The sequence below is a fragment of the Oncorhynchus clarkii genome, unplaced genomic scaffold (assembly GCF_045791955.1).
Source record: "Oncorhynchus clarkii lewisi isolate Uvic-CL-2024 unplaced genomic scaffold, UVic_Ocla_1.0 unplaced_contig_4687_pilon_pilon, whole genome shotgun sequence".
In the NCBI taxonomy this organism is placed as follows: Eukaryota; Metazoa; Chordata; class Actinopteri; order Salmoniformes; family Salmonidae; genus Oncorhynchus; species Oncorhynchus clarkii.
Genome location: NW_027261111.1, coordinates 367,969 through 395,355, shown reverse-complemented (window position 1 = coordinate 395,355; position 27,387 = coordinate 367,969). Strand labels below are relative to the sequence as shown.

Here is a 27,387-nt window from a genome sequence, read left to right as displayed (position 1 = left end):
GAAACACTGTTCAACTGACGACCAAGGGGTCAGCCTGCAGGCGCCCAGCCCGCCACAAGGAGTCGCTGGAGTGCGATGAGCCAAGTAAACCCCCCGCCGGCCAAACTCTCCCCTAACCCGGACGACGCTGGGCCAATTGTGTTCTGCCCTATGGGACTTTCGGTCACGGCCGGTTGTGACGGCCTGGGATCGAACCCGGGTCTGTCGTAATGCATCAAGCATTGTACCACTTGGGAGGCCGTCTCAATGCTTTTCCATTAAGAAAATGTTTAATTGGGAATCAGGAATTTCTGTTCACTTCATGAATTGTCTGAAATGAAATTATATTGACCCGAACCCTGGTGTCCTCTGTACATCTCTGAACTGTGAGAGGAGGGTGAGATGCTCGGAGGTGGGGTAGAGTCATCAGGTCTAATACTGAGGTGCTCCGGATAGGAGAAGTGAGTTAATTAAAAGATAGTTGATCAACAGTTGAGATTTAAACTGTACTTAAACACAGAGCACTAGCACCCTCTCTCAATGAATATTTAATCTAGATCAAAATGTATTAATTAAATGACTGTAAGGCTATGAGATGCTATGTCCAAGTGCAAAATAAACACCCTATTCCTTATATATAGTGTGCTACTTTTGACACGATGTCCCGGGCCCTGGTAGTGCACTATGAAGGGGATATGGAGTTATTTAAGTTGAGGCCTATATTGGTCCATAGTGTCTGCTGTTTTTTGTCGTTCTGTCTGTTTAGCTCACCTCTCCATCGCGGGTTTCGATGGTCTTGATCAGAACAGTCTTCTTTGAGTGGACCTCTGATGAATGCCCTACGTCTGGGCTGGTCTCTGCAGGGAGAGGACAGAGGTAACACAACCTCAGTCTAATCCAGGACTCAGCTCTCAGGCTTAATGAGACTTGAAAAAGATGTAAACTCAAGACTAACCAACTATCTCTAGGCTGATGTTTTGAATGGAAAGACCACAAGTAAGACTATCTCAACCGTAACCTAGCCACAACCACAACCTAACCCTACCTCAACCAAACCTAAACACAACCTGATCAAACCACAACCTAACCTTACCTCAACCTAACCTAACCACAACCTGATCAAACCACAACCTAACCTTACCTCAACCTAACCTAACCATAACCTGATCAAAACCACAACCTAAGCTTACCTCAACCTAACCTCAACCTAACCACAACCTGATCAAACCACAACCTAACCCCCAAAACAACCTTAGTCTCTTACCACAGCAGCAGAGAGGAGATAGGCCCGCGAAATGAGGTAAAAAACAACCACAAGCTAACCCAAAAGCCACATTTGATTTATGACATCCATGATCAATATTAATTAAGTCTAATCGGGCTCCATTATTTTCATTTGGCTGGTGAACAAGACATACCCCCTACTCCTCCCCTCCCCCTACTCCTCCCCTCCCCCCTACACCTCTCCTCCCCCCTACTCCTCCCCTCCCCCCTTCTCCTCCCCTCCCCCCTACACCTCTCCTCCCCCCTACTCCTCCCCTCCCCCTACACCTCTCCTCCCCCCTACTCCTCCCCTCCCCCTACACCTCTCCTCCCCCCTACACCTCTCCTCCCGCCTACTCCTCCCCTCCCCCTACACCTCCCCCCTTCTCCTCCCCTCCCCCTACTCCTCCCCTCCCCCTACTCCTCTCCTCCGCCCTTCTCCTCCCCTCCCCCCTACACCTCTCCTCCCCCCTACTCCTCCCCTCCCCCTACACCTCTCCTCCCCCCTTCTCCTCCCCTCGCCCCTACACCTCTCCTCCCCCCTACTCCTCCCCTCCCCCCTACACCTCTCCTCCCCCCTACTCCTCCCCTCCCCCCTACACCTCTCCTCACCCCTATTCCTCTCCTCCTCCCTACACCTCTCCTCCCCCCTACTCCTCCCCTCCCCCTACACCTCTCCTCCCCCCTTCTCCTCCCCTCCCCCTTCTCCTCCCCCCTACACCTCTCCTCCCCCCTACTCCTCTCCTCCTACACCTCTCCTCCCCCCTACACCTCCCCTCCCCCTACTCCTCCCATCCCTGGTCTTAGAATAATCAATATCTGAAATGCATCAACTGTCAACCTATTTTCCGCTTCTCCCCCTTCTGGTAAAATGTGATGCTGAAGAAATGTGTTCTCACCTCTGAATCCAATAGTGGAATATGATGAGGCAGCAGAGTGAGCAGCAGAGTGAGCAGCAGAGTGAGAGGCGGAGTGGGAGCCAGATACAGTGATGCTGGGGAAAGAGAGAGAGAGAAGACAAAACATACAGGAAATGACAGGTTAGATATCTATTTGACTGAACGTTTGAAAGTCCCTGCAACAATCTATTGTGGCTGATTCCATTCATGATGACCTCCCTCGCCTACTTTTACCCTGGCTCTATCGCAACGTGTCTTTTGCAATTCCTTGCATCTTATCTCCTCCCTCCTCCTCAACGGTAATGGGGAAGAGGAAGCACAAGTGTATCTATCTACCGGGAAGAGTTTAAATATCTTCCACACCCCATTTGAATCATTGTCTGGGGAGAAAAGCCTGCAAACATTTAAACATAATGGTACTTATTGTTTTATCTATAAAATGTATTGCACAACTACCTTACTTTGTTTTGATCAATTTATACATGTATTTTGGGATCCCTCCCCCTACTCCTCTCCTCCCACTTCTCTATCCCTCCCCCTACACCTCCCTTCCCCCTACTCCTCCCCTACCTCTTCTCCATCCCTCCCCCTACTCCTACTCTCCATCCCTCCCCCTACTCCTCCTCTCCCTCTTCTCTATCCCTCCCCCTCCCCCTCTCCTCCCTCTTCCACCTCTCCTCCCACTTCTCTATCCCTCCCCTCCCCCTACTCCTCCTCTCCCTCTTCTCTATCCCTCCCCCTACTCCTCTCCTCCCTCTTCTCTATCCCTCCCCCTCCCCCTACTCCTCCTCTCCCTCTTCTCTATCCCTCCCCCTCTCCCTACTCCTCTCCTCCCTCTTCTCTATCCCTCCCCCTCCCCCTACTCCTCCTCTCCCTCTTTTCTATCCCTCCCCCTCCCCCTACTCCTCTCCTCCCTCTTCTCTATCCCTCCCCCTGCCCCTTCCCCTACTCCTTCTCTCCCTCTTCTATATCCCTCGCCCTACACCTCTCCTCCCTCTTCTCTATCCCTCCCCCTACACCTCTCCTCCCTCTTCTCTATCCCTCCCCTACCCCTCCATCTTCTCTATCCCTCCCAATACTCCACTCTTCTCTCCCTCTTCTCTGTCCCTCCCCCTGCACCTCCCTCCCTCCCTCTTCTCTATCCCTCCCTCTACTTATCCCTCTCTCCTACCGGCTCTCCTCTCCTTCCAGTAGCTTCCTGTAGGTAGCGATCTCTATATCCAGGGCCATCTTGACATTGAGGAGGTCCTGGTACTCTCTGAGGTGACGAGCCATCTCATCCTTCATCTTAGCGATCTCAGCCTCCAGACGGGTGATGGAGTCCTGGTAACTTCCAGCCTCGTTTCCCAGACGATCCTCCATCTCCCTCATCTGCCTCAGCAGAGACTCATTCTGTAGGGAGGAGAGAGAGAGAGAGAGAGAGAGAGGGATGATTACATTAACAGTAAAGTAGGTAAACAGGTATCATAGTTAGATTGAGAGGGGGGATGGGGGAATCGGGGAGAGGTGATTGAAGTGATGATAGGTTAGGGAATTGTCCTGAAGTGCATCGTACCCACATATTTAAAACCATTGGAGTGTCAAATACAATAAGTAATATAGAGTAGGGTGTAGTAATATAGAGTAGGGTGTAGTAATATAGAGTAGAATGTAGTAATATAGAGTAGGGTGTAGTAATATAGAGTAGGGTGTAGTAATATAGAATAGAATGTAGTAATATAGAGTAGGATGTAGTAATATAGAGTAGGGTGTAGTAATAAAGAGTAGGGTGTAGTAATATAGAGTAGAATGTAGTAATATAGAGTAGGGTGTAGTAATATAGAGTAGGGTTTAGTAATATAGAGTAGAATGTAGTAATATAGAGTAGAATGTAGTAATATAGAGTAGGGTGTAGTAATATAGAGTAGAATGTAGTAATATAGAGTATAATGTAGTAATATAGAGTAGGGTGTAGTAATATAGTGTAGAATGTAGTAACAGAGTACTTACGGTTCCCTTGAGAGAGTCGATCTCACAGGTGTAGGACTGGATTTGATGCCTGAACTCCATGCTCTCCTGTTTAGACTGTCTCAGAGCATCGTTGTTCTTGTTCACAGCCTGGTTCAGGTCTGACACCTGGAGAGGAGGTGGAGACATGGGGTGGAATAGATGCTACTGTCACTGTGTAGTGGTGCCAATGTAGTTAGCTTAGCTACAGTCACTGTGGAGTGGTGCCGATGTAGTTAGCTTAGCTACTGTCACTGTGTAGTGGTGCCGATGTAGTTAGCTTAGCTACAGTCACTGTGTAGTGGTGCCGATGTAGTTAACTTAGCTACAGTCACTGTGTAGTGGTGCCCGATGTAGTTAGCTTAGCTACTGTTACCTGTGTAGTGGTGCCGATGTAGTTACCTTAGCTACTGTCACTGTGTAGTGGTGCCCGATGTAGTTAGCTTAGCTACAGTCACTGTGTAGTGGTGCCGATGTAGTTAGATTAGCTACTGTCACTGTTTAGTGGTGCCGATGTAGTTAGCTTAGCTACTGTCACCTGTGTAGTGGTGCCCGATGTAGTTAGCTTAGCTACTGTCACTGTGTAGTGGTGCCCGATGTAGTTAGCTTAGCTACTGTTACCTGTGTAGTGGTGCCGATGTAGTTAGCTTAGCTACAGTCACTGTGGAGTGGTGCCGATGTAGTTAGCTTAGCTACAGTCACTGTGGAGTGGTGCCGATGTAGTTAGCTTAGCTACAGTCACTGTGGAGTGGTGCCGATGTAGTTAGCTTAGCTACTGTTACCTGTGTAGTGGTGCCCGATGTAGTTAGCTTAGCTACAGTCACTGTGTAGTGGTGCCGATGTAGTTAGATTAGCTACTGTCACTGTTTAGTGGTGCCGATGTAGTTAGCTTAGCTACTGTCACCTGTGTAGTGGTGCCCGATGTAGTTAGCTTAGCTACTGTCACTGTGTAGTGGTGCCCGATGTAGTTAGCTTAGCTACTGTTACCTGTGTAGTGGTGCCGATGTAGTTAGCTTAGCTACAGTCACTGTGGAGTGGTGCCGATGTAGTTAGCTTAGCTACAGTCACTGTGGAGTGGTGCCGATGTAGTTAGCTTAGCTACAGTCACTGTGTAGTGGTGCCGATGTAGTTAGCTTAGCTACTGTTACCTGTGTAGTGGTGCCCGATGTAGTTAGCTTAGCAACTGTTACCTGTGTAGTGGTGCCGATGTAGTTAGCTTAGCTACTGTCACCTGTGTAGTGGTGCCCGATGTAGTTACCTTAGCTACTGTTACCTGTGTAGTGGTGCCCGATGTAGTTAGCTTAGCTACTGTTACCTGTGTAGTGGTGCCGATGTAGTTAGCTTAGCTACTGTCACTGTGTAGTGGTGCCGATGTAGTTAGCTTAGCTACTGTTACCTGTGTAGTGGTGCCGATGTAGTTAGCTTAGCTACAGTCACTGTGGAGTGGTGCCGATGTAGTTAGCTTAGCTACAGTCACTGTGGAGTGGTGCCGATGTAGTTAGCTTAGCTACAGTCACTGTGTAGTGGTGCCGATGTAGTTAGCTTAGCTACTGTTACCTGTGTAGTGGTGCCCGATGTAGTTAGCTTAGCAACTGTTACCTGTGTAGTGGTGCCGATGTAGTTAGCTTAGCTACTGTCACCTGTGTAGTGGTGCCCGATGTAGTTACCTTAGCTACTGTTACCTGTGTAGTGGTGCCCGATGTAGTTAGCTTAGCTACTGTTACCTGTGTAGTGGTGCCGATGTAGTTAGCTTAGCTACTGTCACTGTGTAGTGGTGCCGATGTAGTTAGCTTAGCTACTGTTACCTGTGTAGTGGTGCCGATGTAGTTAGCTTAGCTACTGTTACCTGTGTAGTGGTGCCGATGTAGTTAGCTTAGCTACTGTTACCTGTGTAGTGGTGCCCGATGTAGTTAGCTTAGCTACAGTCACTGTGTAGTGGTGCCCGATGTAGTTAGCTTAGTTACAGTCACTGTGTAGTGGTGCTGATGTAGTTAGCTTAGCTACTGTCACTGTGTAGTGGTGCCCGATGTAGTTAGCTTAGCTACAGTCACTGTGTAGTGGTGCCGATGTAGTTAGCTTAGCTACTGTCACTATGTAGTGGTGCCGATGTAGTTAGCTTAGCTACTGTCACTATGTAGTGGTGCCGATGTAGTTAGCTTAGCTACTGTCACTGTGTAGTGGTGCCGATGTAGTTAGCTTAGCTACTGTCACTGTGTAGTGGTGCCGATGTAGTTAGCTTGGCTACTGTCACTGTTTAGTCGTGCCGATGTAGTTAGCTTAGCTACTGTCACTGTGTAGTGGTGCCCGATGTAGTTAGCTTAGCTACAGTCACTGTGTAGTGGTGCCAATGTAGTTAGCTTAGCTACTGTCACCTGTGTAGTGGTGCCGATGTAGTTAGCTTAGCTACTGTCACTGTTTAGTGGTGCCCGATGTAGTTAGCTTAGCTACAGTCACTGTGTAGTGGTGCCGATGTAGTTAGCTTAGCTACTGTCACCTGTGTAGTGGTGCCCGATGTAGTTAGCTTAGCTACTGTCACTGTGTAGTGGTGCCCGATGTAGTTAGCTTAGCTACTGTTACCTGTGTAGTGGTGCCCGATGTAGTTAGCTTAGCTACTGTCACCTGTGTAGTGGTGCCCGATGTAGTTAGCTTAGCTACTGTTACCTGTGTAGTGGTGCCCGATGGTGTGTTATAGATGGTTCCTCTGTACTATACCATATTATATAATACTGTTATAGATGGTGTTCACCTTTGACTTGTACCAGTCCTCTGCCTCTGAGATGTTCTTGGCTGCGATGCCCTCGTACTGCATACGGATGTCCCTGAGGGCAGCGGTCAGGTCTGGTTTGGACATGTCCATCTGGACCTGCACCGAGGTCTCCTGGATCTGGCTCGTCATCTCATGGATCTCCTGCAGGGGGTACGAGGTCAGAGGTCAGGGGTTGTAGGTCAGGGGATAAAGGTCAGGGGTCAGAGGTTAGTTGTTATAGGGGTCAACTAGAGTTGAATCAGAGTGGTTTTACATGTAAGAATCAGAATCGCTGCTACAGTGGATGTTTTTCGTAGTAGTATGAACAGGATTTTATTTGGATAACTAGCCTTTGTGAAGAGAGGTTCTGATGAACCCTGAAACTTCAAGTTTATTTTTATAGTTGCGTTAATAAAGTAATACGGTTTTAATGGCGAGCGTTGTGCCTTTTTCTTTTTTTAGGATCCTTTAGCATAATTAGCTACTTCTTTCCTCAACGTTCCTGAGTCATTCAATATACAGGTCAAAACCCTGGCTGCTACGACATATAGACAGGACAAAACCCTGGCTCCTACGACATATAGACAGGTCAAAACCCTGGCTCCTACGACATATAGACAGTACAAAACCCTGGCTCCTACGACATATAGACAGGTCAAAACCCTGGCTCCTACAACATATAGACAGGACAAAAGCCTGGCTGCTACAACACACAGACAGGACAAAACCCTGGCTCCTACAATACACAGACAGGACCAATGGTCTCTCTCTCTCTCATTGTCCTACAAAGACAGGACCAATGGTCTCTCTCTCTCTCTCTCTCTCTCTCTCTCTCTCTCTCTGTCCTACAAAGACAGGACCAATGGTCTCTCTCTCTCTCATTGTCCTACAAAGACAGGACCAATGGTCTCTCTCTCTCTCATTGTCCTACAAAGACAGGACCAATGGTCTCTCTCTCTCTCTCTCTCTCTCTCTCTCTCTCTCTCTCTCTCTCTCTCTCTCCCTCTCTCTCTCTCTCGCTGTCCTACATAGACAGGATCAAAGATCTCTTTCTCTGCCCTAAATATTTCCCAGCTGCTAGTCTCTCTCTCTCATGGTTTAATTTTAGCTGTGCATCTGTTGAACAATGTTACAGAGGGCCCTCGATGTCACAGGCCCAGCTGACACTCTGCCTTAACCAAGTCAGGACAGGTCAGGCCAGCATAGCACTGAAGTCCAAATGTCAGAAGAGACAGCATGACAGGATCTGGCTTTAGAAACCAGATCAAGTTCCTCCATCCATTGTGCACTGTGTAACTGTACGGGTGTGTGTGTGTGTGTGTGTGTGTGGTGGTGGTGGTGGTGGTGGTGGGGGTGTGTGTTTTGCCCAGAATGTTCTGGCTACCATAGGAGTGAGTGTCACATATATGATCAACTCACTATAGAAATGATGAACTATGCAATTAGAAACTAGGAAAGTCCCGCACACTGTGCAGGATGTGACTGTATGGTTGGAGATGTATGGTTAGAGATGTATGGTTAGAGATGTATGGTTGGAGATGTATGGTTAGAGATGTATGGTTAGAGATGTATGGTTGGAGATGTATGGTTGGAGATGTATGGTTGGAGATGTATGGTTGGAGATGTATGGTTGGAGATGTATGTTTAGAGATGTATGGTTGGAGATGTATGGTTGGAGATGTATGGTTGGAGATGTATGGTTGGAGATGTATGGTTGGAGATGTATGGTTAGATATGTATGGTTGGAGATGTATGGTTGGAGATGTATGGTTAGAGATGTATGGTTGGAGATGTATGGTTGGAGATGTATGGTTGGAGATGTATGGTTGGAGATGTATGGTTAGAGATGTATGGTTAGAGATGTATGGTTGGAGATGTATGGTTGGAGATGTATGGTTAGAGATGTATGGTTAGAGATGTATGGTTAGAGATGTATGGTTAGAGATGTATGGTTGGAGATGTATGGTTGGAGATGTATGGTTGGAGATGTATGGTTGGAGATGTATGGTTAGAGATGTATGGTTGGAGATGTATGGTTAGAGATGTATGGTTAGAGATGTATGGTTGGAGATGTATGGTTGGAGATGTATGGTTAGATATGTATGGTTAGAGATGTATGGTTAGATATGTATGGTTAGATATGTATGGTTAGAGATGTATGGTTAGATATGTATGGTTGGAGATGTATGGTTGGAGATGTATGGTTAGAGATGTATGGTTAGAGATGTATGGTTAGAGATGTATGGTTGGAGATGTATGGTTAGATATGTATGGTTAGAGATGTATGGTTGGAGATGTATGGTTAGATATGTATGGTTGGATATGTATGGTTAGAGATGTATGGTTAGAGATGTATGGTTAGAGATGTACAGTAGCTAGTAGGTATAGTAGCTGGGAGTACAGTAGCTGGGAGAACAGTAGCTGGAGGTATAGTAGCTGGGAGTACAGTAGCTGGAAGCATAGTAGCTAGTAGGTATAGTAGCTGGGAGTATAGTAGCTGGAAGTACAGTAGCTAGTAGGTATAGTAGCTGGGAGTACAGTAGCTGGGAGTACAGTAGCTGGGAGCATAGTAGCTAGTAGGTATAGTAGCTGGGAGTATAGTAGCTGGAAGTACAGTAGCTAGTAGGTATAGTAGCTGGGAGTATAGTAGCTGGAAGTACAGTAGCTAGTAGGTATAGTAGCTGGGAGTACAGTAGCTGGAAGCATAGTAGCTAGTAGGTATAGTAGCTGGGAGTATAGTAGCTGGAAGTACAGTAGCTAGTAGGTATAGTAGCTGGGAGTATAGTAGCTGGAAGTACAGTAGCTAGTAGGTATAGTAGCTGGGAGTATAGTAGCTGGAAGTACAGTAGCTGGGAGTTCAGTAGCTAGTAGGTATAGTAGCTGGGAGTACAGTAGCTGGGAGTACAGTAGCTGGGAGCATAGTAGCTAGTAGGTATAGTAGCTGGGAGTATAGTAGCTGGGAGTACAGTAGCTGGGAGTATAGTAGCTAGTAGGTATAGTAGCTGGGAGTATAGTAGCTGGGAGTACAGTAGCTGGTAGTATAGTAGCTAGTAGGTATAGTAGCTGGGAGTATAGTAGCTGGGAGTAGAGTAGCTGGGAGTACAGTAGCTGGGAGTATAGTAGCTGGGAGTATAGTAGCTGGGATGTATAGTAGTTGGGAGTACAGTAGCTAGTAGGTACAGTAGCTGGGAGTACAGTAGCTGGGAGTATAGTAGCTGGGAGTACAGTAGCTGGGAGTATAGTAGCTGGGAGTATAGTAGCTGGGAGTACAGTAGCTGGGAGTATAGTAGCTGGGAGTATAGCAGCTAGTATGTATAGTAGTTGGGAGTACAGTAGCTAGTAGGTACAGTAGCTGGGAGTACAGTAGCTGGGAGTATAGTAGCTGGGAGTATAGTAGTTGGGAGTACAGTAGCTGGGAGTACAGTAGCTGGGAGTACAGTAGCTGAGAGTATAGTAGCTGAGAGTACAGTAGCTGGGAGTATAGTAGCTGGGATGTATAGTAGTTGGGAGTACAGTAGCTAGTAGGTACAGTAGCTGGGAGTATAGTAGCTAGTAGGTATAGTAGCTGGGAGTATAGTAGCTGGGAGTACAGTAGCTGGTAGTATAGTAGCTAGTAGGTATAGTAGCTGGGAGTATAGTAGCTGGGAGTAGAGTAGCTGGGAGTACAGTAGCTGGGAGTATAGTAGCTGGGAGTATAGTAGCTGGGATGTATAGTAGTTGGGAGTACAGTAGCTAGTAGGTACAGTAGCTGGGAGTACAGTAGCTGGGAGTATAGTAGCTGGGAGTACAGTAGCTGGGAGTATAGTAGCTGGGAGTATAGTAGCTGGGAGTACAGTAGCTGGGAGTATAGTAGCTGGGAGTATAGCAGCTAGTATGTATAGTAGTTGGGAGTACAGTAGCTAGTAGGTACAGTAGCTGGGAGTACAGTAGCTGGGAGTATAGTAGCTGGGAGTATAGTAGTTGGGAGTACAGTAGCTGGGAGTACAGTAGCTGGGAGTACAGTAGCTGAGAGTATAGTAGCTGAGAGTACAGTAGTTGGGAGTACAGTAGCTGGGAGTATAGTAGCTGGGAGTATAGTAGCTGAGAGTACAGTAGCTAGTAGGTATAGTCACTGGGAGTATAGTAGCTGGGAGTATAGTAGCTAGTAGGTATAGTAGCTGGGAGTACAGTAGCTGGGAGTACAGTAGCTGGGAGTATAGTAGCTGGGAGTACAGTAGCTGGGAGTACAGTAGCTGGGAGTATAGTAGCTAGTAGGTATAGTAGCTGGGAGTACAGTAGCTGAGAGTACAGTAGCTGGGAGTATAGTAGCTGGGAGTATAGTAGCTGAGAGTACAGTAGCTAGTAGGTATAGTCACTGGGAGTATAGTAGCTGGGAGTATAGTAGCTAGTAGGTATAGTAGCTGGGAGTACAGTAGCTGGGAGTACAGTAGCTGGGAGTATAGTAGCTGGGAGTACAGTAGCTGGGAGTACAGTAGCTGGGAGTATAGTAGCTGGGAGTATAGTAGCTGGGAGTACAGTAGCTGGGAGTACAGTAGCTGGGAGTATAGTAGCTGGGAGTACAGTAGCTGAGAGTACAGTAGCTAGTAGGTATAGTCACTGGGAGTACAGTAGCTGAGAGTATATTAGCTGGGAGTATCAAATCAAATCAAATCAAATTTTATTTGTCACATACACATGGTTAGCAGATGTTAATGCGAGTGTAGCGAAATGCTTGTGCTTCTAGTTCCGACAATGCAGTAATAACAAGTAATCTAACTAACAATTCCAAAACTACTGTCTTGTACACAGTGTAAGGGGATAAAGAATATGTACATAAGGATATATGAATGAGTGATGGTACAGAGCAGCATAGGCAAGATACAGTAGATGGTATCGGGTACAGTATGTACAAATGAGATGAGTATGTAAACAAAGTGGCATAGTATAGTATAAAGTGGCTAGTGATACATGTATTACATAAGGATACCGTCGATGATATAGAGTACAGTATATACGTATGCGTATGAGATGAATAATGTAGGGTAAGTAACATTTATATAAGGTAGCATTGTTTAAAGTGGCTAGTGATATATTTACATCATTTCCCATCAATTCCCATTATTAAAGTGGCTGGAGTTGAGTCAGTGTCAGTGTGTTGGCAGCAGCCACTCAGTGTTAGTGGTGGCTGTTTAACAGTCTGATGGCCTTGAGATAGAAGCTGTTTTTCAGTCTCTCGGTCCCAGCTTTGATGCACCTGTACTGACCTCGCCTTCTGGATGATAGCGGGGTGAACAGGCAGTGGCTCGGGTGGTTGATGTCCTTGATGATCTTTATGGCCTTCCTGTGACATCGGGTGGTGTAGGTGTCCTGGAGGGCAGGTAGTTTGCCCCCGGTGATGCGTTGTGCAGACCTCACTACCCTCTGGAGAGCCTTACGGTTGAGGGCGGTGCAGTTGCCATACCAGGCGGTGATACAGCCCGCCAGGATGCTCTCGATTGTGCATCTGTAGAAGTTTGTGAGTGCTTTTGGTGACAAGCCGAATTTCTTCAGCCTCCTGAGGTTGAAGAGGCGCTGCTGCGCCTTCTTCACGATGCTGTCTGTGTGAGTGGACCAATTCAGTTTGTCTGTGATGTGTATGCCGAGGAACTTAAAACTTGCTACCCTCTCCACTACTGTTCCATCGATGTGGATAGGGGGGTGTTCCCTCTGCTGTTTCCTGAAGTCCACAATCATCTCCTTAGTTTTGTTGACGTTGAGTGTGAGGTTGTTTTCCTGACACCACACTCCGAGGGCCCTCACCTCCTCCCTGTAGGCCGTCTCATCGTTGTTGGTAATCAAGCCTACCACTGTTGTGTCGTCCGCAAACTTGATGATTGAGTTGGAGGCGTGCGTGGCCACGCAGTCGTGGGTGAACAGGGAGTACAGGAGAGGGCTCAGAACGCAACCTTGTGGGGCCCCAGTGTTGAGGATCAGCGGGGAGGAGATGTTGTTGCCTACCCTCACCACCTGGGGGCGGCCCGTCAGGAAGTCCAGTACCCAGTTGCACAGGGCGGGGTCGAGACCCAGGGTCTCGAGCTTGATGACGAGCTTGGAGGGTACTATGGTGTTGAATGCCGAGCTGTAGTCGATGAACAGCATTCTCACATAGGTATTCCTCTTGTCCAGATGGGTTAGGGCAGTGTGCAGTGTGGTTGAGATTGCATCGTCTGTGGACCTATTTGGGCGGTAAGCAAATTGGAGTGGGTCTAGGGTGTCAGGTAGGGTGGAGGTGATATGGTCCTTGACTAGTCTCTCAAAGCACTTCATGATGACGGATGTGAGTGCTACGGGGCGGTAGTCATTTAGCTCAGTTACCTTAGCTTTCTTGGGAACAGGAACAATGGTGGCCCTCTTGAAGCATGTGGGAACAGCAGACTGGTATAGGGATTGATTGAATATGTCCGTAAACACACCGGCCAGCTGGTCTGCGCATGCTCTGAGGGCGCGGCTGGGGATGCCATCTGGGCCTGCAGCCTTGCGAGGGTTAACACGTTTAAATGTCTTACTCACCTCGGCTGCAGTGAAGGAGAGACCGCATGTTTTCGTTGCAGGCCGTGTCAGTGGCACTGTATTGTCCTCAAAGCGGGCAAAAAAGTTATTTAGTCTGCCTGGGAGCAAGACATCCTGGTCCGTGACTGGGCTGGGTTTCTTCCTGTAGTCCGTGATTGACTGTAGACCCTGCCACATGCCTCTTGTGTCTGAGCCGTTGAATTGAGATTCTACTTTGTCTCTGTACTGGCGCTTAGCTTGTTTGATAGCCTTGCGGAGGGAATAGCTGCACTGTTTGTATTCGGTCATGTTACCAGACACCTTGCCCTGATTAAAAGCAGTGGTTCGCGCTTTTAGTTTCACACGAATGCTGCCATCAATCCACGGTTTCTGGTTAGGGAATGTTTTAATCGTTGCTATGGGAACGACATCTTCAACGCACGTTCTAATGAACTCGCACACCGAATCAGCGTATTTGTCAATGTTGTTATCTGACGCAATACGAAACATCTCCCAGTCCACGTGATGGAAGCAGTCTTGGAGTGTGGAGTCAGCTTGGTCGGACCAGCGTTGGACAGACCTCAGCGTGGGAGCCTCTTGTTTTAGTTTCTGTCTGTAGGCAGGGATCAACAAAATGGAGTCGTGGTCAGCTTTTCCGAAAGGGGGGCGGGGCAGGGCCTTATATGCGTCGCGGAAGTTAGAGTAACAATGGTCCAAGGTCTACCAAACACCATCAGTGTATTGAAGGGTAGGATGTGAGAAATAAGGCAGGGGAACTGACACTGATGGCTTGAACTTTACTGTAAATAAGTTTTGTCCGAGCCAGAATGGTCCATAGGGCAGGATCCTATCTCCTGTTTCCACAGCATAATGTGCTGGTTTGATATGTTCTGTTCACATTAACCTTGTAGCATGGTTTGAGCAACTATGGTAGAAGCCTCAACAGGCCGGCCCAGTTTAGTTTGGCCGGGCTTGGCTCAGTTGTGTGAAAAGGAGTTAGGAATTGTCTCAAAAGGCCATGCAGGACCACACTAACCTCCTCGTGGAACTTCTTGAGGAAGGCGATCTCCTCCTGTAGACTCTCAATGCGTCTCTCCAGGTCCAGCCTGGCCAGAGTGGCAGAGTCCACGTCCTAGAAAAACAGAACAAGAACAGGGGATAGAGTTGACGTTTAGTATTGATGTTTCAGCATAAGGCCTTTCCAAAGATGAGAGCCGACATACTGTCACAGATACAGAGAGAGAGACAGAGAGAGAGAGAGAGGAGAGAGAGAGACAGACAGACAGAGAGGAGAGAGAGAGAGAGAGACAGAGAGACAGAGAGATAGACAGAGAGCGCGAGAGAGATAGACAGAGATAGACAGAGAGACAGAGATAGACAGACAGATAGACAGACAGAGAGATAGACAGAGAGAGAGAGAGATAGAGAGAGAGAGATAGACAGAGAGATAGACAGAGAGACAGAGATAGACAGAGAGAGAGATAGAGAGAGAGATAGAGAGATACTGAGAGAGACACTCAGAAGTTACTCTATAGAATAATTGCAGCTTCAGTTCATGTTGGTATCACACTCGGTACTGTCATCAATGATCTAACCTGACAGCATGTTGATCATTGATCATTTGGGAAGAGAGAAAGTTCTGAAGGCAGACAAAGAGAGAGAGAAGGAGAGGGAAAGTGTAACTCACAGCTCTGAAGGCAGACAGGTTGTTCTCTGCCTCTTCCCTCTGGTGGATCTCCTCCTGCAGTCTGGAGGGAGGGAGGGAGGGAGGGAGGGAGGGAGGAAGGGAGGGAGGGAGGGAGGGAGGGAGGGAGGGAGGGAGGGAGGGAGGGAGGGAGGGAGGGAGGGAGGGAGGGATTAAAGAAAAGGTTCAAATTTAGTTTAAACAGATTTCAAATGCAGCCCTTTTCCTCCCTGTTTGTGCCTGTTGGAACAGCAGACTTTACACTGATGGAACAGCAGACTTTACACTGATGGAACAGCAGACTTTATACTGATGGAACAGCAGACTTTACACTGATGGAACAGCAGACTTTATACTGATGGAACAGCAGACTTTATACTGCTGGAACAGCAGACTTTATACTGCTGGAACAGCAGACTTTACACTGATGGAACAGCAGACTTTACACTGTTGGAACAGCAGACTTTATACTGATGGAACAGCAGACTTTATACTGATGGAACAGCAGACTTTACACTGATGGAACAGCAGACTTTATACTGATGGAACAGCAGACTTTACACTGTTGGAACAGCAGACTTTATACTGATGGAACAGCAGACTTTATACTGATGGAACAGCAGACTTTATACTGATGGAACAGCAGACTTTATACTGATGGAACAGCAGACTTTATACTGTTGGAACAGCAGACTTTACACTGATGGAACAGCAGACTTTATACTGATGGAACACCTGAATTTATACTGATGGAACAGCAGACTTTATACTGATGGAACAGCAGACTTTACACTGTTGGAACAGCAGACTTTATACTGATGGAACAGCAGACTTTATACTGTTGGATCAGCAGACTTTACACTGATGGAACAGCAGACTTTACACTGATGGAACAGCAGACTTTACACTGTTGGAACAGCAGACTTTATACTGATGGAACAGCAGACTTTATACTGATGGAACAGCAGACTTTATACTGATGGAACAGCAGACTTTACACTGATGGAACAGCAGACTTTATACTGATGGATCAGCAGACTTTACACTGATGGAACAGCAGACTTTACACTGATGGAACAGCAGACTTTACACTGATGGAACAGCAGACTTTACACTGTTGGACCAGCAGACTTTATACTGATGGAACAGCAGACTTTATACTGATGGAACAGCAGACTTTATACTGATGGAACAGCAGACTTTATACTGATGGAACAGCAGACTTTACACTGTTGGAACAGCAGACGTTATACTGATGGAACAGCAGACTTTATACTGATGGAACAGCAGACTTTATACTGATGGAACAGCAGACTTTATACTGTTGGAACAGCAGACTTTACACTGATGGAACAGCAGACTTTATACTGATGGAACACCAGAATTTATGCTGATGGAACAGCAGACTTAATACTGATGGAACAGCAGACTTTACACTGTTGGAACAGCAGACTTTATACTGATGGAACAGCAGACTTTATACTGATGGAACAGCAGACTTTACACTGTTGGAACAGCAGACTTTATACTGATGGAACAGCAGACTTTACACTGTTGGAACAGCAGACTTTACACTGTTGGAACAGCAGACTTTACACTGAAGGAACAGCAGACTTTACACTGTTGGAACAGCAGACTTTACACTGATGGAACAGCATACTTTATACTGATGGATCAGCAGACTTTATACTGTTGGATCAGCAGACTTTACACTGATGGAACAGCAGACTTTACACTGATGGAACAGCAGACTTTACACTGTTGGAACAGCAGACTTTACACTGATGGAACAGCAGACTTTATACTGATGGAACAGCAGACTTTATACTGATGGAACAGCAGACTGTATACTGATGGAACAGCAGACTTTACACTGTTGGAACAGCAGACTTTATACTGATGGAACAGCAGACTTTACACTGTTGGAACAGCAGACTTTACACTGTTGGAACAGCAGACTTTACACTGAAGGAACAGCAGACTTTACACTGTTGGAACAGCAGACTTTACACTGATGGAACAGCAGACTTTACACTGTTGGAACAGCAGACTTTACACTGTTGGAACAGCAGACTTTACACTGTTGGAACAGCAGACTTTATACTGTTGGAACAGCAGACTTTACACTGTTGGAACAGCAGACTTTACACTGTTGGAACAGCAAACTTTATACTGATGGAACAACTTTATACTGATGGAACAGCAGACTTTATACTGATGGAACAGCAGACTTTATACTGATGGAACAGCAGACTTTACACTGTTGGAACAGCAGACTTTATACTGATGGAACAGCAGACTTTACACTGTTGGAACAGCAGACTTTACACTGTTGGAACAGCAGACTTTACACTGAAGGAACAGCAGACTTTACACTGTTGGAACAGCAGACTTTACACTGATGGAACAGCAGACTTTATACTGATGGAACAGCAGACTTTATACTGATGGAACAGCAGACTTTATACTGATGGAACAGCAGACTTTACACTGTTGGAACAGCAGACTTTACACTGTTGGAACAGCAGACTTTACACTGTTGGAACAGCAAACTTTATACTGATGGAAAAGCAGACTTTATACTGATGGAACAGCAGACTTTATACTGATGGAACAGCAGACTTTATACTGATGGAACAGCAGACTTTATACTGATGGAACAGCAGACTTTACACTGTTGGATCAGCAGACTTTACACTGTTGGAACAGCAGACTTTACACTGAAGGAACAGCAGACTTTACACTGTTGGAACAGCAGACTTTACACTGATGGAACAGCATACTTTATACTGATGGATCAGCAGACTTTATACTGTTGGATCAGCAGACTTTACACTGATGGAACAGCAGACTTTACACTGATGGAACAGCAGACTTTACACTGTTGGAACAGCAGACTTTACACTGATGGAACAGCAGACTTTATACTGATGGAACAGCAGACTTTATACTGATGGAACAGCAGACTTTATACTGATGGAACAGCAGACTTTACACTGTTGGAACAGCAGACTTTATACTGATGGAACAGCAGACTTTACACTGTTGGAACAGCAGACTTTACACTGTTGGAACAGCAGACTTTACACTGAAGGAACAGCAGACTTTACACTGTTGGAACAGCAGACTTTACACTGATGGAACAGCAGACTTTACACTGTTGGAACAGCAGACTTTACACTGTTGGAACAGCAGACTTTACACTGTTGGAACAGCAGACTTTATACTGTTGGAACAGCAGACTTTACACTGTTGGAACAGCAGACTTTACACTGTTGGAACAGCAAACTTTATACTGATGGAACAGCAGACTTTATACTGATGGAACAGCAGACTTTACACTGTTGGAACAGCAGACTTTATACTGATGGAACAGCAGACTTTACACTGATGGAACAGCAGACTTTACACTGTTGGAACAGCAGACTTTATACTGATGGAACAGCAGACTTTATACTGATGGAACAGCAGACTTTACACTGTTGGAACAGCAGACTTTATACTGATGGAACAGCAGACTTTACACTGATGGAACAGCAGACTTTACACTGTTGGAACAGCAGACTTTATACTGATGGAACAGCAGACTTTATACTGATGGAACAGCAGACTTTACACTGTTGGAACAGCAGACTTTACACTGTTGGAACAGCAGACTTTATACTGATGGAACAGCAGACTTTATACTGATGGAACAGCAGACTTTACACTGTTGGAACAGCAGACTTTACACTGTTGGAACAGCAGACTTTATACTGATGGAACAGCAGACTTTACACTGATGGAACAGCAGACTTTACACTGTTGGAACAGCAGACTTTACACTGATGGAACAGCAGATTTTACACTGTTGGAACAGCAGACTTTACACTGTTGGAACAGCAGACTTTATACTGATGGAACAGCAGACTTTATACTGATGGAACAGCAGACTTTACACTGTTGGAACAGCAGACTTTACACTGTTGGAACAGCAGACTTTACACTGTTGGAACAGCAGACTTTACACTGATGGAACAGCAGACTTTACACTGATGAAACAGCAGACTTTACACTGTTGGAACAGCAGACTTTACACTGATGGAACAGCAGACTTTATACTGATGGAACAGCAGACTTTACACTGATGGAACAGCAGACTTTATACTGATGGAACAGCAGACTTTACACTGATGGAACAGCAGACTTTACACTGTTGGAACAGCAGACTTTACACTGATGGAACAGCAGACTTTATACTGATGGAACAGCAGACTTTACACTGATGGAACAGCAGACTTTACACTGATGGAACAGCAGACTTTACACTGATGGAACAGCAAACTTTATACTGATGGAAAAGCACTGTTCACACTACACAGCAGATATAGGCTGAGAAGGAACTCTATTTTGAAAGCAGAAACAGACAAAGACTCTCAGTGGAGAGTTAATGATGTGCAGTTGTTACTTCAACTTTACAGCACAGTCTCTCTCTGTGACTACAGGAATAGAGTCTGGACCCTTCCACAGTCTCTCTCATTTAAGAACAATTTCTTATTTTCAATGACGGCCTAGGAGCAGTGGGTTAACTGCCTGTTCAGGGGGTTTGAACTTGCAACCTTCCGGTTACTAGTCCAACGCTCTAACCACTAGTCTACCCTGCCGCCCTGTAGTTGCTCTCTGACTACAGGAATAGAGTCTGGACCCTTCCACAGTCTCTCTCTCTCTCTGACTACAGGAATAGAGTCTGGACCCTTCCACACTCTCTCTCTCTGACTACATGAATAGAGTCTGGACCCTTCCACAGTCTCACTCTCTGACTACAGGAAGAGAGTCTGGACCCTTCCACAGTCTCTCTCTCTCTGACTACAGGAATAGAGTCTGAACCCGTCCACACTCTCTCTCTCTCTCTGACTACGGGAATATAGTCTGGACCCTTCCACAGTCTCTCTCTCTGACTACATGAATAGAGTCTGGACCTTTCCACAGTCTCTCTCTCTCTCTCTCTGACTACAGGAATAGAGTCTGGACCCTTACACACTCTCTCTCTCTGACTACAGGAATAGAGTCTGGACCCTTCCACAGTCTCTCGCTCTGACTACAGGAATAGAGTCTTGACCCTTCCACACTCTCTCTCTCTGACTACAGGAATAAAGTCTGGACCCTTACGCACTCTCTCTCTCTGACTACAGGAATAGAGTCTGGACCCTTCCACACTCTCTCTCTCTGACTACATGAATAAAGTCTGGACCCTTCCACAGTCTCTCTCTCTCTCTGACTACAGGAATAGAGTCTGAACCCTTCCACACTCTCTCTCTCTCTGACTACAGGAATAGAGTCTGAACCCTTCCACACTCTCTCTCTCTCTGACTACAGGAATAGAGTCTGGACCCTTCCTCAGTCTCTCTCTCTGACAACAGGAATAGAGTCTGGACCCTTCCACAGTCTCTATCTGTGACTACAGGAATAGAGTCTGGACCCTTCCACAGTCTCTCTCTCTCTGACTACAGGAATAGAGTCTGGACCCTTCCACACTCTCTCTCTGTGACTACAGGAATAGAGTCTGGACCCTTCCACAGTCTCTCTCTCTCTGACTACAGGAATATAGTCTGGATCCTTCCACAGTCTCTCTCTCTGACTACAGGAATAGAGTCTGTACCCTTCCACAGTCTCTCTCTCTGACTACATGAATAGAGTCCGGACCCTTCCACAGTCTCTCTCTCTCTCTCTGACTACAGGAATAAAGTCTGGACCCTTCCACACTCTCTCTCTCTCTCTGACTACAAGAATAGAGTCTGGACCCTTCCACAGTCTCTCTCTCTGACTACAGGAATAGAGTCTGGACCCTTCCACAGTCTCTCTCTCTGACTACATGAATAGAGTCCGGACCCTTCCACAGTCTCTCTCTCTCTCTCTGACTACAGGAATAGAGTCTGGACCCTTCCACACTCTCTCTCTCTCTCTGACTACAAGAATAGAGTCTGGACCCTTCCACACTCTCTCTCTGTGACTACAGGAATAGAGTCTGGACCCTTCCACAGTCTCTCTCTCTCTGACTACAGGAATAGAGTCTGGACCCTTCCACAGTCTCTCTGTGAATACAGGAATAGAGTCTGTACCCTTCCACAGTCTCTCTCTCTGACTACAGGAATAGAGTCTGGACCCTTCCACAGTCTCTCTCTCTGACTACAGGAATAAAGTCTGGACCCTTCCACAGTCTCTCTCTATGTGACTACAGGAATAAAGTCTGGACCCTTCCACAGTCTCTCTCTATGTGACTACAGGAATAGAGTCTGGACCCTTCCACAGTCTCTCTCTCTCTGACTACAGGAATAGAGTCTGGACCCTTCCACAGTCTCTCTCTATGTGACTACAGGAAAAGAGTCTGGACCCTTCCACAGTCTCTCTCTCTCTCTGACTACAGGAATAGATTCTGGACCCTTCCACACTCTCTCTCTGTGACTACAGGAATAGAGTCAAATCAAATCAAATCAAACAATTTTTTGTCACATACACATGGTTAGCAGATGTTAATGCGAGTGTAGCGAAATGCTTGTGCTTCTAGTTCCGACAATGCAGTAATAACAAGTAATCTAACTAACAATTCCAAAACTACTGTCTTGTACACAGTGTAAGGGGATAAAGAATATGTACATAAGGATATATGAATGAGTGATGGTACAGAGCAGCATAGGCAAGATACAGTAGATGGTATCGAGTACAGTATGTACAAATGAGATGAGTATGTAAACAAAGTGGCATAGTTTAAAGTGGCTAGTGATACATGTATTACATAAGGATACAGTCGATGATATAGAGTACAGTATATACGTATGCATATGAGATGAATAATGTAGGGTAAGTAACATTATATAAGGTAGCATTGTTTAAAGTGGCTAGTGGTATATTTACATCATTTCCCATCAATTCCCATTATTAATTATTAAGTCTGGACCCTTCCACAGTCTCTCTCTCTGACTACAGGAATAGAGTCTGGACCCTTCCACAGTCTCTCTTTTTGACTACATGAATAGAGTCCGGACCCTTCCACAGTCTGTCTCTCTCTCTGACTACAGCAATAGAGTCTGGACCCTTCCACACTCTCTCTCTCTCTCTGACTACAAGAATAGAGTCTGGACCCTTCCACAGTCTCTCTCTCTGACTACAGGAATAGAGTCTGGACCCTTCCACAGTCTCTCTCTCTGACTACATGAATAGATTCCGGACCCTTCCACAGTCTCTCTCTCTCTCTGACTACAGGAATAGAGTCTGGACCCTTCCACACTCTCTCTCTATCTCTGACTACAATAATAGAGTCTGGACCCTTCCACAGTCTCTCTGTGACTACAGGAATAGAGTCTGTACCCTTCCACAGTCTCTCTCTCTGACTACAGGAATAGAGTCTGGACCCTTCCACAGTCTCTCTCTCTGACTACAGGAATAAAGTCTGGACCCTTCCACAGTCTCTCTCTCTGTGACTACAGGAATAGTGTCTGGACCCTTCCACAGTCTCTCTCTATGTGACTACAGGAATAGAGTCTGGACCCTTCCACAGTCTCTCTCTCTGTGACTACAGGAATAAAGTCTGGACACTTCCACAGTCTCTCTCTCTCTCTCTCTCTCTCTGACTACAGGAATAGAGTCTGGACCCTTCCACAGTCTCTCTCTCTGACTACATGAATAGAGTCCGGACCCTTCCACAGTCTCTCTCTCTCTCTCTGACTACAGGAATAGAGTCTGGACCCTTCCACACTCTCTCTCTCTCTCTGACTACAAGAATAGAGTCTGGACCCTTCCACACTCTCTCTGTGACTACAGGAATAGAGTCTGGACCCTTCCACAGTCTCTCTCTATGTGACTACAGGAAAAGAGTCTGGACCCTTCCACAGTCTCTCTCTCTCTGACTACAGGAATAGATTCTGGACCCTTCCACACTCTCTCTCTGTGACTACAGGAATAGAGTCAAATCAAATCAAACAATTTTTTGTCACATACACATGGTTAGCAGATGTTAATGCGAGTGTAGCGAAATGCTTGTGCTTCTAGTTCCGACAATGCAGTAATAACAAGTAATCTAACTAACAATTCCAAAACTACTGTCTTGTACACAGTGTAAGGGGATAAAGAATATGTACATAAGGATATATGAATGAGTGATGGTACAGAGCAGCATAGGCAAGATACAGTAGATGGTATCGAGTACAGTATGTACAAATGAGATGAGTATGTAAACAAAGTGGCATAGTTTAAAGTGGCTAGTGATACACGTATTACATAAGGATACAGTCGATGATATAGAGTACAGTATATACGTATGCATATGAGATGAATAATGTAGGGTAAGTAACATTATATAAGGTAGCATTGTTTAAAGTGGCTAGTGGTATATTTACATCATTTCCCATCAATTCCCATTATTAATTATTAAGTCTGGACCCTTCCACAGTCTCTCTCTCTGACTACAGGAATAGAGTCTGGACCCTTCCACAGTCTCTCTTTTTGACTACATGAATAGAGTCCGGACCCTTCCACAGTCTGTCTCTCTCTCTGACTACAGCAATAGAGTCTGGACCCTTCCACACTCTCTCTCTCTCTCTGACTACAAGAATAGAGTCTGGACCCTTCCACAGTCTCTCTCTCTGACTACAGGAATAGAGTCTGGACCCTTCCACAGTCTCTCTCTCTGACTACATGAATAGATTCCGGACCCTTCCACAGTCTCTCTCTCTCTCTGACTACAGGAATAGAGTCTGGACCCTTCCACACTCTCTCTCTATCTCTGACTACAATAATAGAGTCTGGACCCTTCCACAGTCTCTCTGTGACTACAGGAATAGAGTCTGTACCCTTCCACAGTCTCTCTCTCTGACTACAGGAATAGAGTCTGGACCCTTCCACAGTCTCTCTCTCTGACTACAGGAATAAAGTCTGGACCCTTCCACAGTCTCTCTCTCTGTGACTACAGGAATAGTGTCTGGACCCTTCCACAGTCTCTCTCTATGTGACTACAGGAATAGAGTCTGGACCCTTCCACAGTCTCTCTCTCTGTGACTACAGGAATAAAGTCTGGACACTTCCACAGTCTCTCTCTCTCTCTCTCTCTCTGACTACAGGAATAGAGTCTGGACCCTTCCACAGTCTCTCTCTCTCTCTCTCTCTGACTACAGGAATAGAGTCTGGACCCTTCCACAGTCTCTCTCTCTCTCTCTCTGTGACTACAGGAATAGAGTCTTGTCTAGCGTGTGTAATGCTTGGCAGTCCAGGCTATTTGTATGCAGTATCGATTGACGGCTACACGTGCAATGTGTCTGATTTTACCATCGACGATAATACCTCGTCAGAGGTCACACACAGCCAAGGTGTTTGTGGAACATAATTGCAGAGTGTGTTCTAATACCTGATCTAAGATCAGTCTCTACCAGGTCTGGTAAACCAGGGTACAGAACAGACCTGATCTGATCAGAATTCCTATTCTGAGACTCTTTATGACAACCAACCCTGAGCTGATCTGAGGTCAGTGTTACACAGCAGCTGCATATTCCACCCCTAACCTTCTCAACCTTTCCTTCACTTCCACAGTATTTTGCCTCTCCCTCATCCCCCCCCCCCACCCCCCGTTCCCCCTCATTCACGGCATCCTTTCATGCACACCCCTCCCCCCACAGAGGCCTTGAAGGAGATAGACCCTACCAGCTGTTGCAGTAACGGAGAGACAATCCAATACAAAAAAACGCCAGAGATGATTTCGCACTGCTGATCCAATAGCTTTAAATAGAAAACATCTATTAACAGCTCTGCAAACCGTTGCATTGACTAAAATGTATCCCCACAAAATGGGATGTCTCCCTACGGGCTGTGGAACGCGTATAAAAAAAATAAATAAAAAAAAAAACCTCTACTGTGCCAGGTGACTTATTGACAAGTGACCTATGAACCTATAAAGCTTATAAACAACAGACCAGTCCAAGTATTTATATCTTAGGGGCCCATAATCGAACAGTCCAAAATTCCCAAGCTAATAACTTTAAAGAGTCTATTACAGAGGTGGTTTCAGTAATTCTCTTTATGTTTTTACAGACTTCTACCGCATGCGGTTTGAGTCAAATCTACTTCCATTGTGGCTCCTGAATATGACGAGCTTCTCGTCTTCAGTGTTTGCTGGCATGGTGCATAACCTCTGGCCTCTCATGCAGTCCGTCTGACCCCTGACTCCTAACCTCTCACCTGAGTTTGAGTTTCTGCAGGTCGTCTGCCAGGTTGTCTCTCTCCACCTCCATGCGGGCTCTGTCATTGGACATGCCGTCCACCTGACGCCTCAGCTCTTTCATCTCCTCCTCGTACATCTCGGCCACGCGGGTCGGCTCGTGACCCCTCAGCCTCTGGATCTCCACCTCCAGAGTAGCGTTCTGCTGCTCCAGGAAACGGACCTTCTCGATGTAGCTGGCGAACCGGTCGTTCAGGTGCTGCAGCTCTGCCTTCTCATTGGTCCTGGTGTCCAGGAAGTCGCGGTTCGTGGCGTCGGCCAAGCTGAAGTCCAGCTTCTCGCCCATCCCGGCGTACGAGCGCATCGCGCCGCCGGAAGAGGAACGAATGCTACCGGAGGAGTAGCTGGGGCGGGCGGAGCTTTTGGTCATCTCGTAGACTCTAGAGGACATGTGGGCCGAGCCGGAGGAGCCGGAGGAGCCGCGTCCACTGTGGGAGAACATGGAGGACATGCCTGGGGTGGATCCAATACCAGAACCAAAGGTCCGGCGGTAGGAAGAGGCTGACTGGGCGGACTGGGAGGAGAAGGACTTGCTCATGGTGGACGTTGTCCGAGGGTCTGGCTGGAGGAACTGGGCTGCTGTTGAAGGTTGATAACTGAATGAGGGGCTGTTGGACAGGAGATCTGCTATTTGTAGACATACAACGCCCACTCCATAACCCCAAGCCTCGAACTCCCTCACTCACCCCACTCCTTCTCATCTCCTGCTCTCTCTCTCTCGCTCTTTCTCTCTCTCTCTCTCTCTCTCTCTCTCTCAGCTGTCATAGGGTCTAGTTTCCAGTAGCAGGGTGGAGTCTGGCCAGAGAGGGGGTGTACCATGTGGGGGTGAAGGGGGGAGGCAGGAAGGAGGCGGAAGGGGGGGAGGTGGGAAGGAGGGGGGAGGGGGGGAGAGGGAAGGAAGGTGGGCAGGAAGGAAGGTGGGGGAGGGAAGGAAGGAGGGGGGAGGTGGGAGGAGGGGGAGGGAAGGAAGGTGGGGGGGTAGGAGGGGGGAGGAGGAAGGTCGGGGGGGGGGTATATTAGTATTGTGGCTCTCTTAGAAAGATGACGTTCTGTTTACCGTTAGTTACCCTACGTATCTCTATCACAGAAAGATGACGTTCTGGTTACCGTTAGTTACCCTACGTATCTCTATCACAGAACACAAATAGATTACACCTAGTCGACGCAGATATTTACCCTGTACACCTGTTCACCTGTACACCCTACCATGTTGCTGGTTTCACAATGTGTTAACGACTGAGCTCCATTTTTACTGGTGGAAGCCTCACCAAGCCATCAAACTACTGTTTCAGTGGACATAATGTCAGGAGTACAGGAGGTTTCATGGCGTTGTGTTAGAGCTAGAGGTCACCCACTTCCTCATGACCTGAACACAGGATCCATCTAGTGAGCTCACACACATTGGGCCCTGTGTGTGTGTGTGTGTGTGTGTGTGTGTGTGTGTGTGTGTGTGTGTGTGTGTGTGTGTGTGTGTGTGTGTGTGTGTGTGTGTGTGTGTGTGGGTGTGTGTGTGTGTGGGTGTGTGTGTGTGGGTGGGTGGCCATGATGTTTCCCATGGCAACACCTGAGAAAGCCAGCATGCCTGGTCAGGTAGCAGGGCAGTGGGCCAGAGCAGCACATGGTACCGAAGACATTATCCAGTAACTCTTTCCACTGGGATTCTCTGCCTCTAACCCTATTACAGGGGCTGAGTCACTGGTCACTATTCGGTGTCCTGTGTGAATTTAAGTGTGCTCTCTCTAATTCTCTCTTTCTCTCTTTCTCTCTCTCAGAGGACCTGAGCCCTAGGACCATGCCCCAGGACTACCTGACATGATGACTCCTTGCTGTCCCCAGTCCACCTGGCCATGCTGCTGCTCCAGTTTCAACTGTTCTGCCTTATTATTATTTGACCATGCTGGTCATTTATGAACATTTGAACATCTTGGCCATGTTTTGTTATAATCTCCACCCGGCACAGCCAGAAGAGGACTGGCCACCCCACATAGCCTGGTTCCTCTCTAGGTTTCTTCCCTTGGTTTTGCCTTTCTAGGGAGTTTTTCCTAGCCACCGTGCTTCTACACCTGCATTGCTTGCTGTT

The 27,387-nt window shown here is 46.8% G+C and overlaps 1 protein-coding gene across 2 annotated transcripts in view; it reads right to left on the bottom strand.

The window, feature by feature from the left end:
• LOC139404889 (desmin-like) overlaps positions 1-25,971 on the bottom strand; it is a 31,868-nt gene extending 5,897 nt beyond the window's left edge. Inside the window, exons 1-8 of one of the 2 annotated variants that reach the window (XM_071147424.1) lie at positions 25,268-25,971; positions 15,068-15,128; positions 14,417-14,512; positions 6,874-7,035; positions 4,131-4,256; positions 3,313-3,533; positions 2,142-2,236; positions 751-836 (exon numbers count right to left, since the gene is read on the bottom strand). In XM_071147424.1, coding sequence (XP_071003525.1) covers positions 751-836; positions 2,142-2,236; positions 3,313-3,533; positions 4,131-4,256; positions 6,874-7,035; positions 14,417-14,512; positions 15,068-15,128; positions 25,268-25,845 — 1,425 coding nt within the window. In that variant the 5' untranslated portion in view covers positions 25,846-25,971. The remainder of the gene's footprint in view (positions 1-750; positions 837-2,141; positions 2,237-3,312; positions 3,534-4,130; positions 4,257-6,873; positions 7,036-14,416; positions 14,513-15,067; positions 15,129-25,267) is intronic. The other variant, XM_071147425.1, reaches the window with a different exon arrangement.
• Between the last annotated feature and the right edge of the window lie 1,416 nt (positions 25,972-27,387).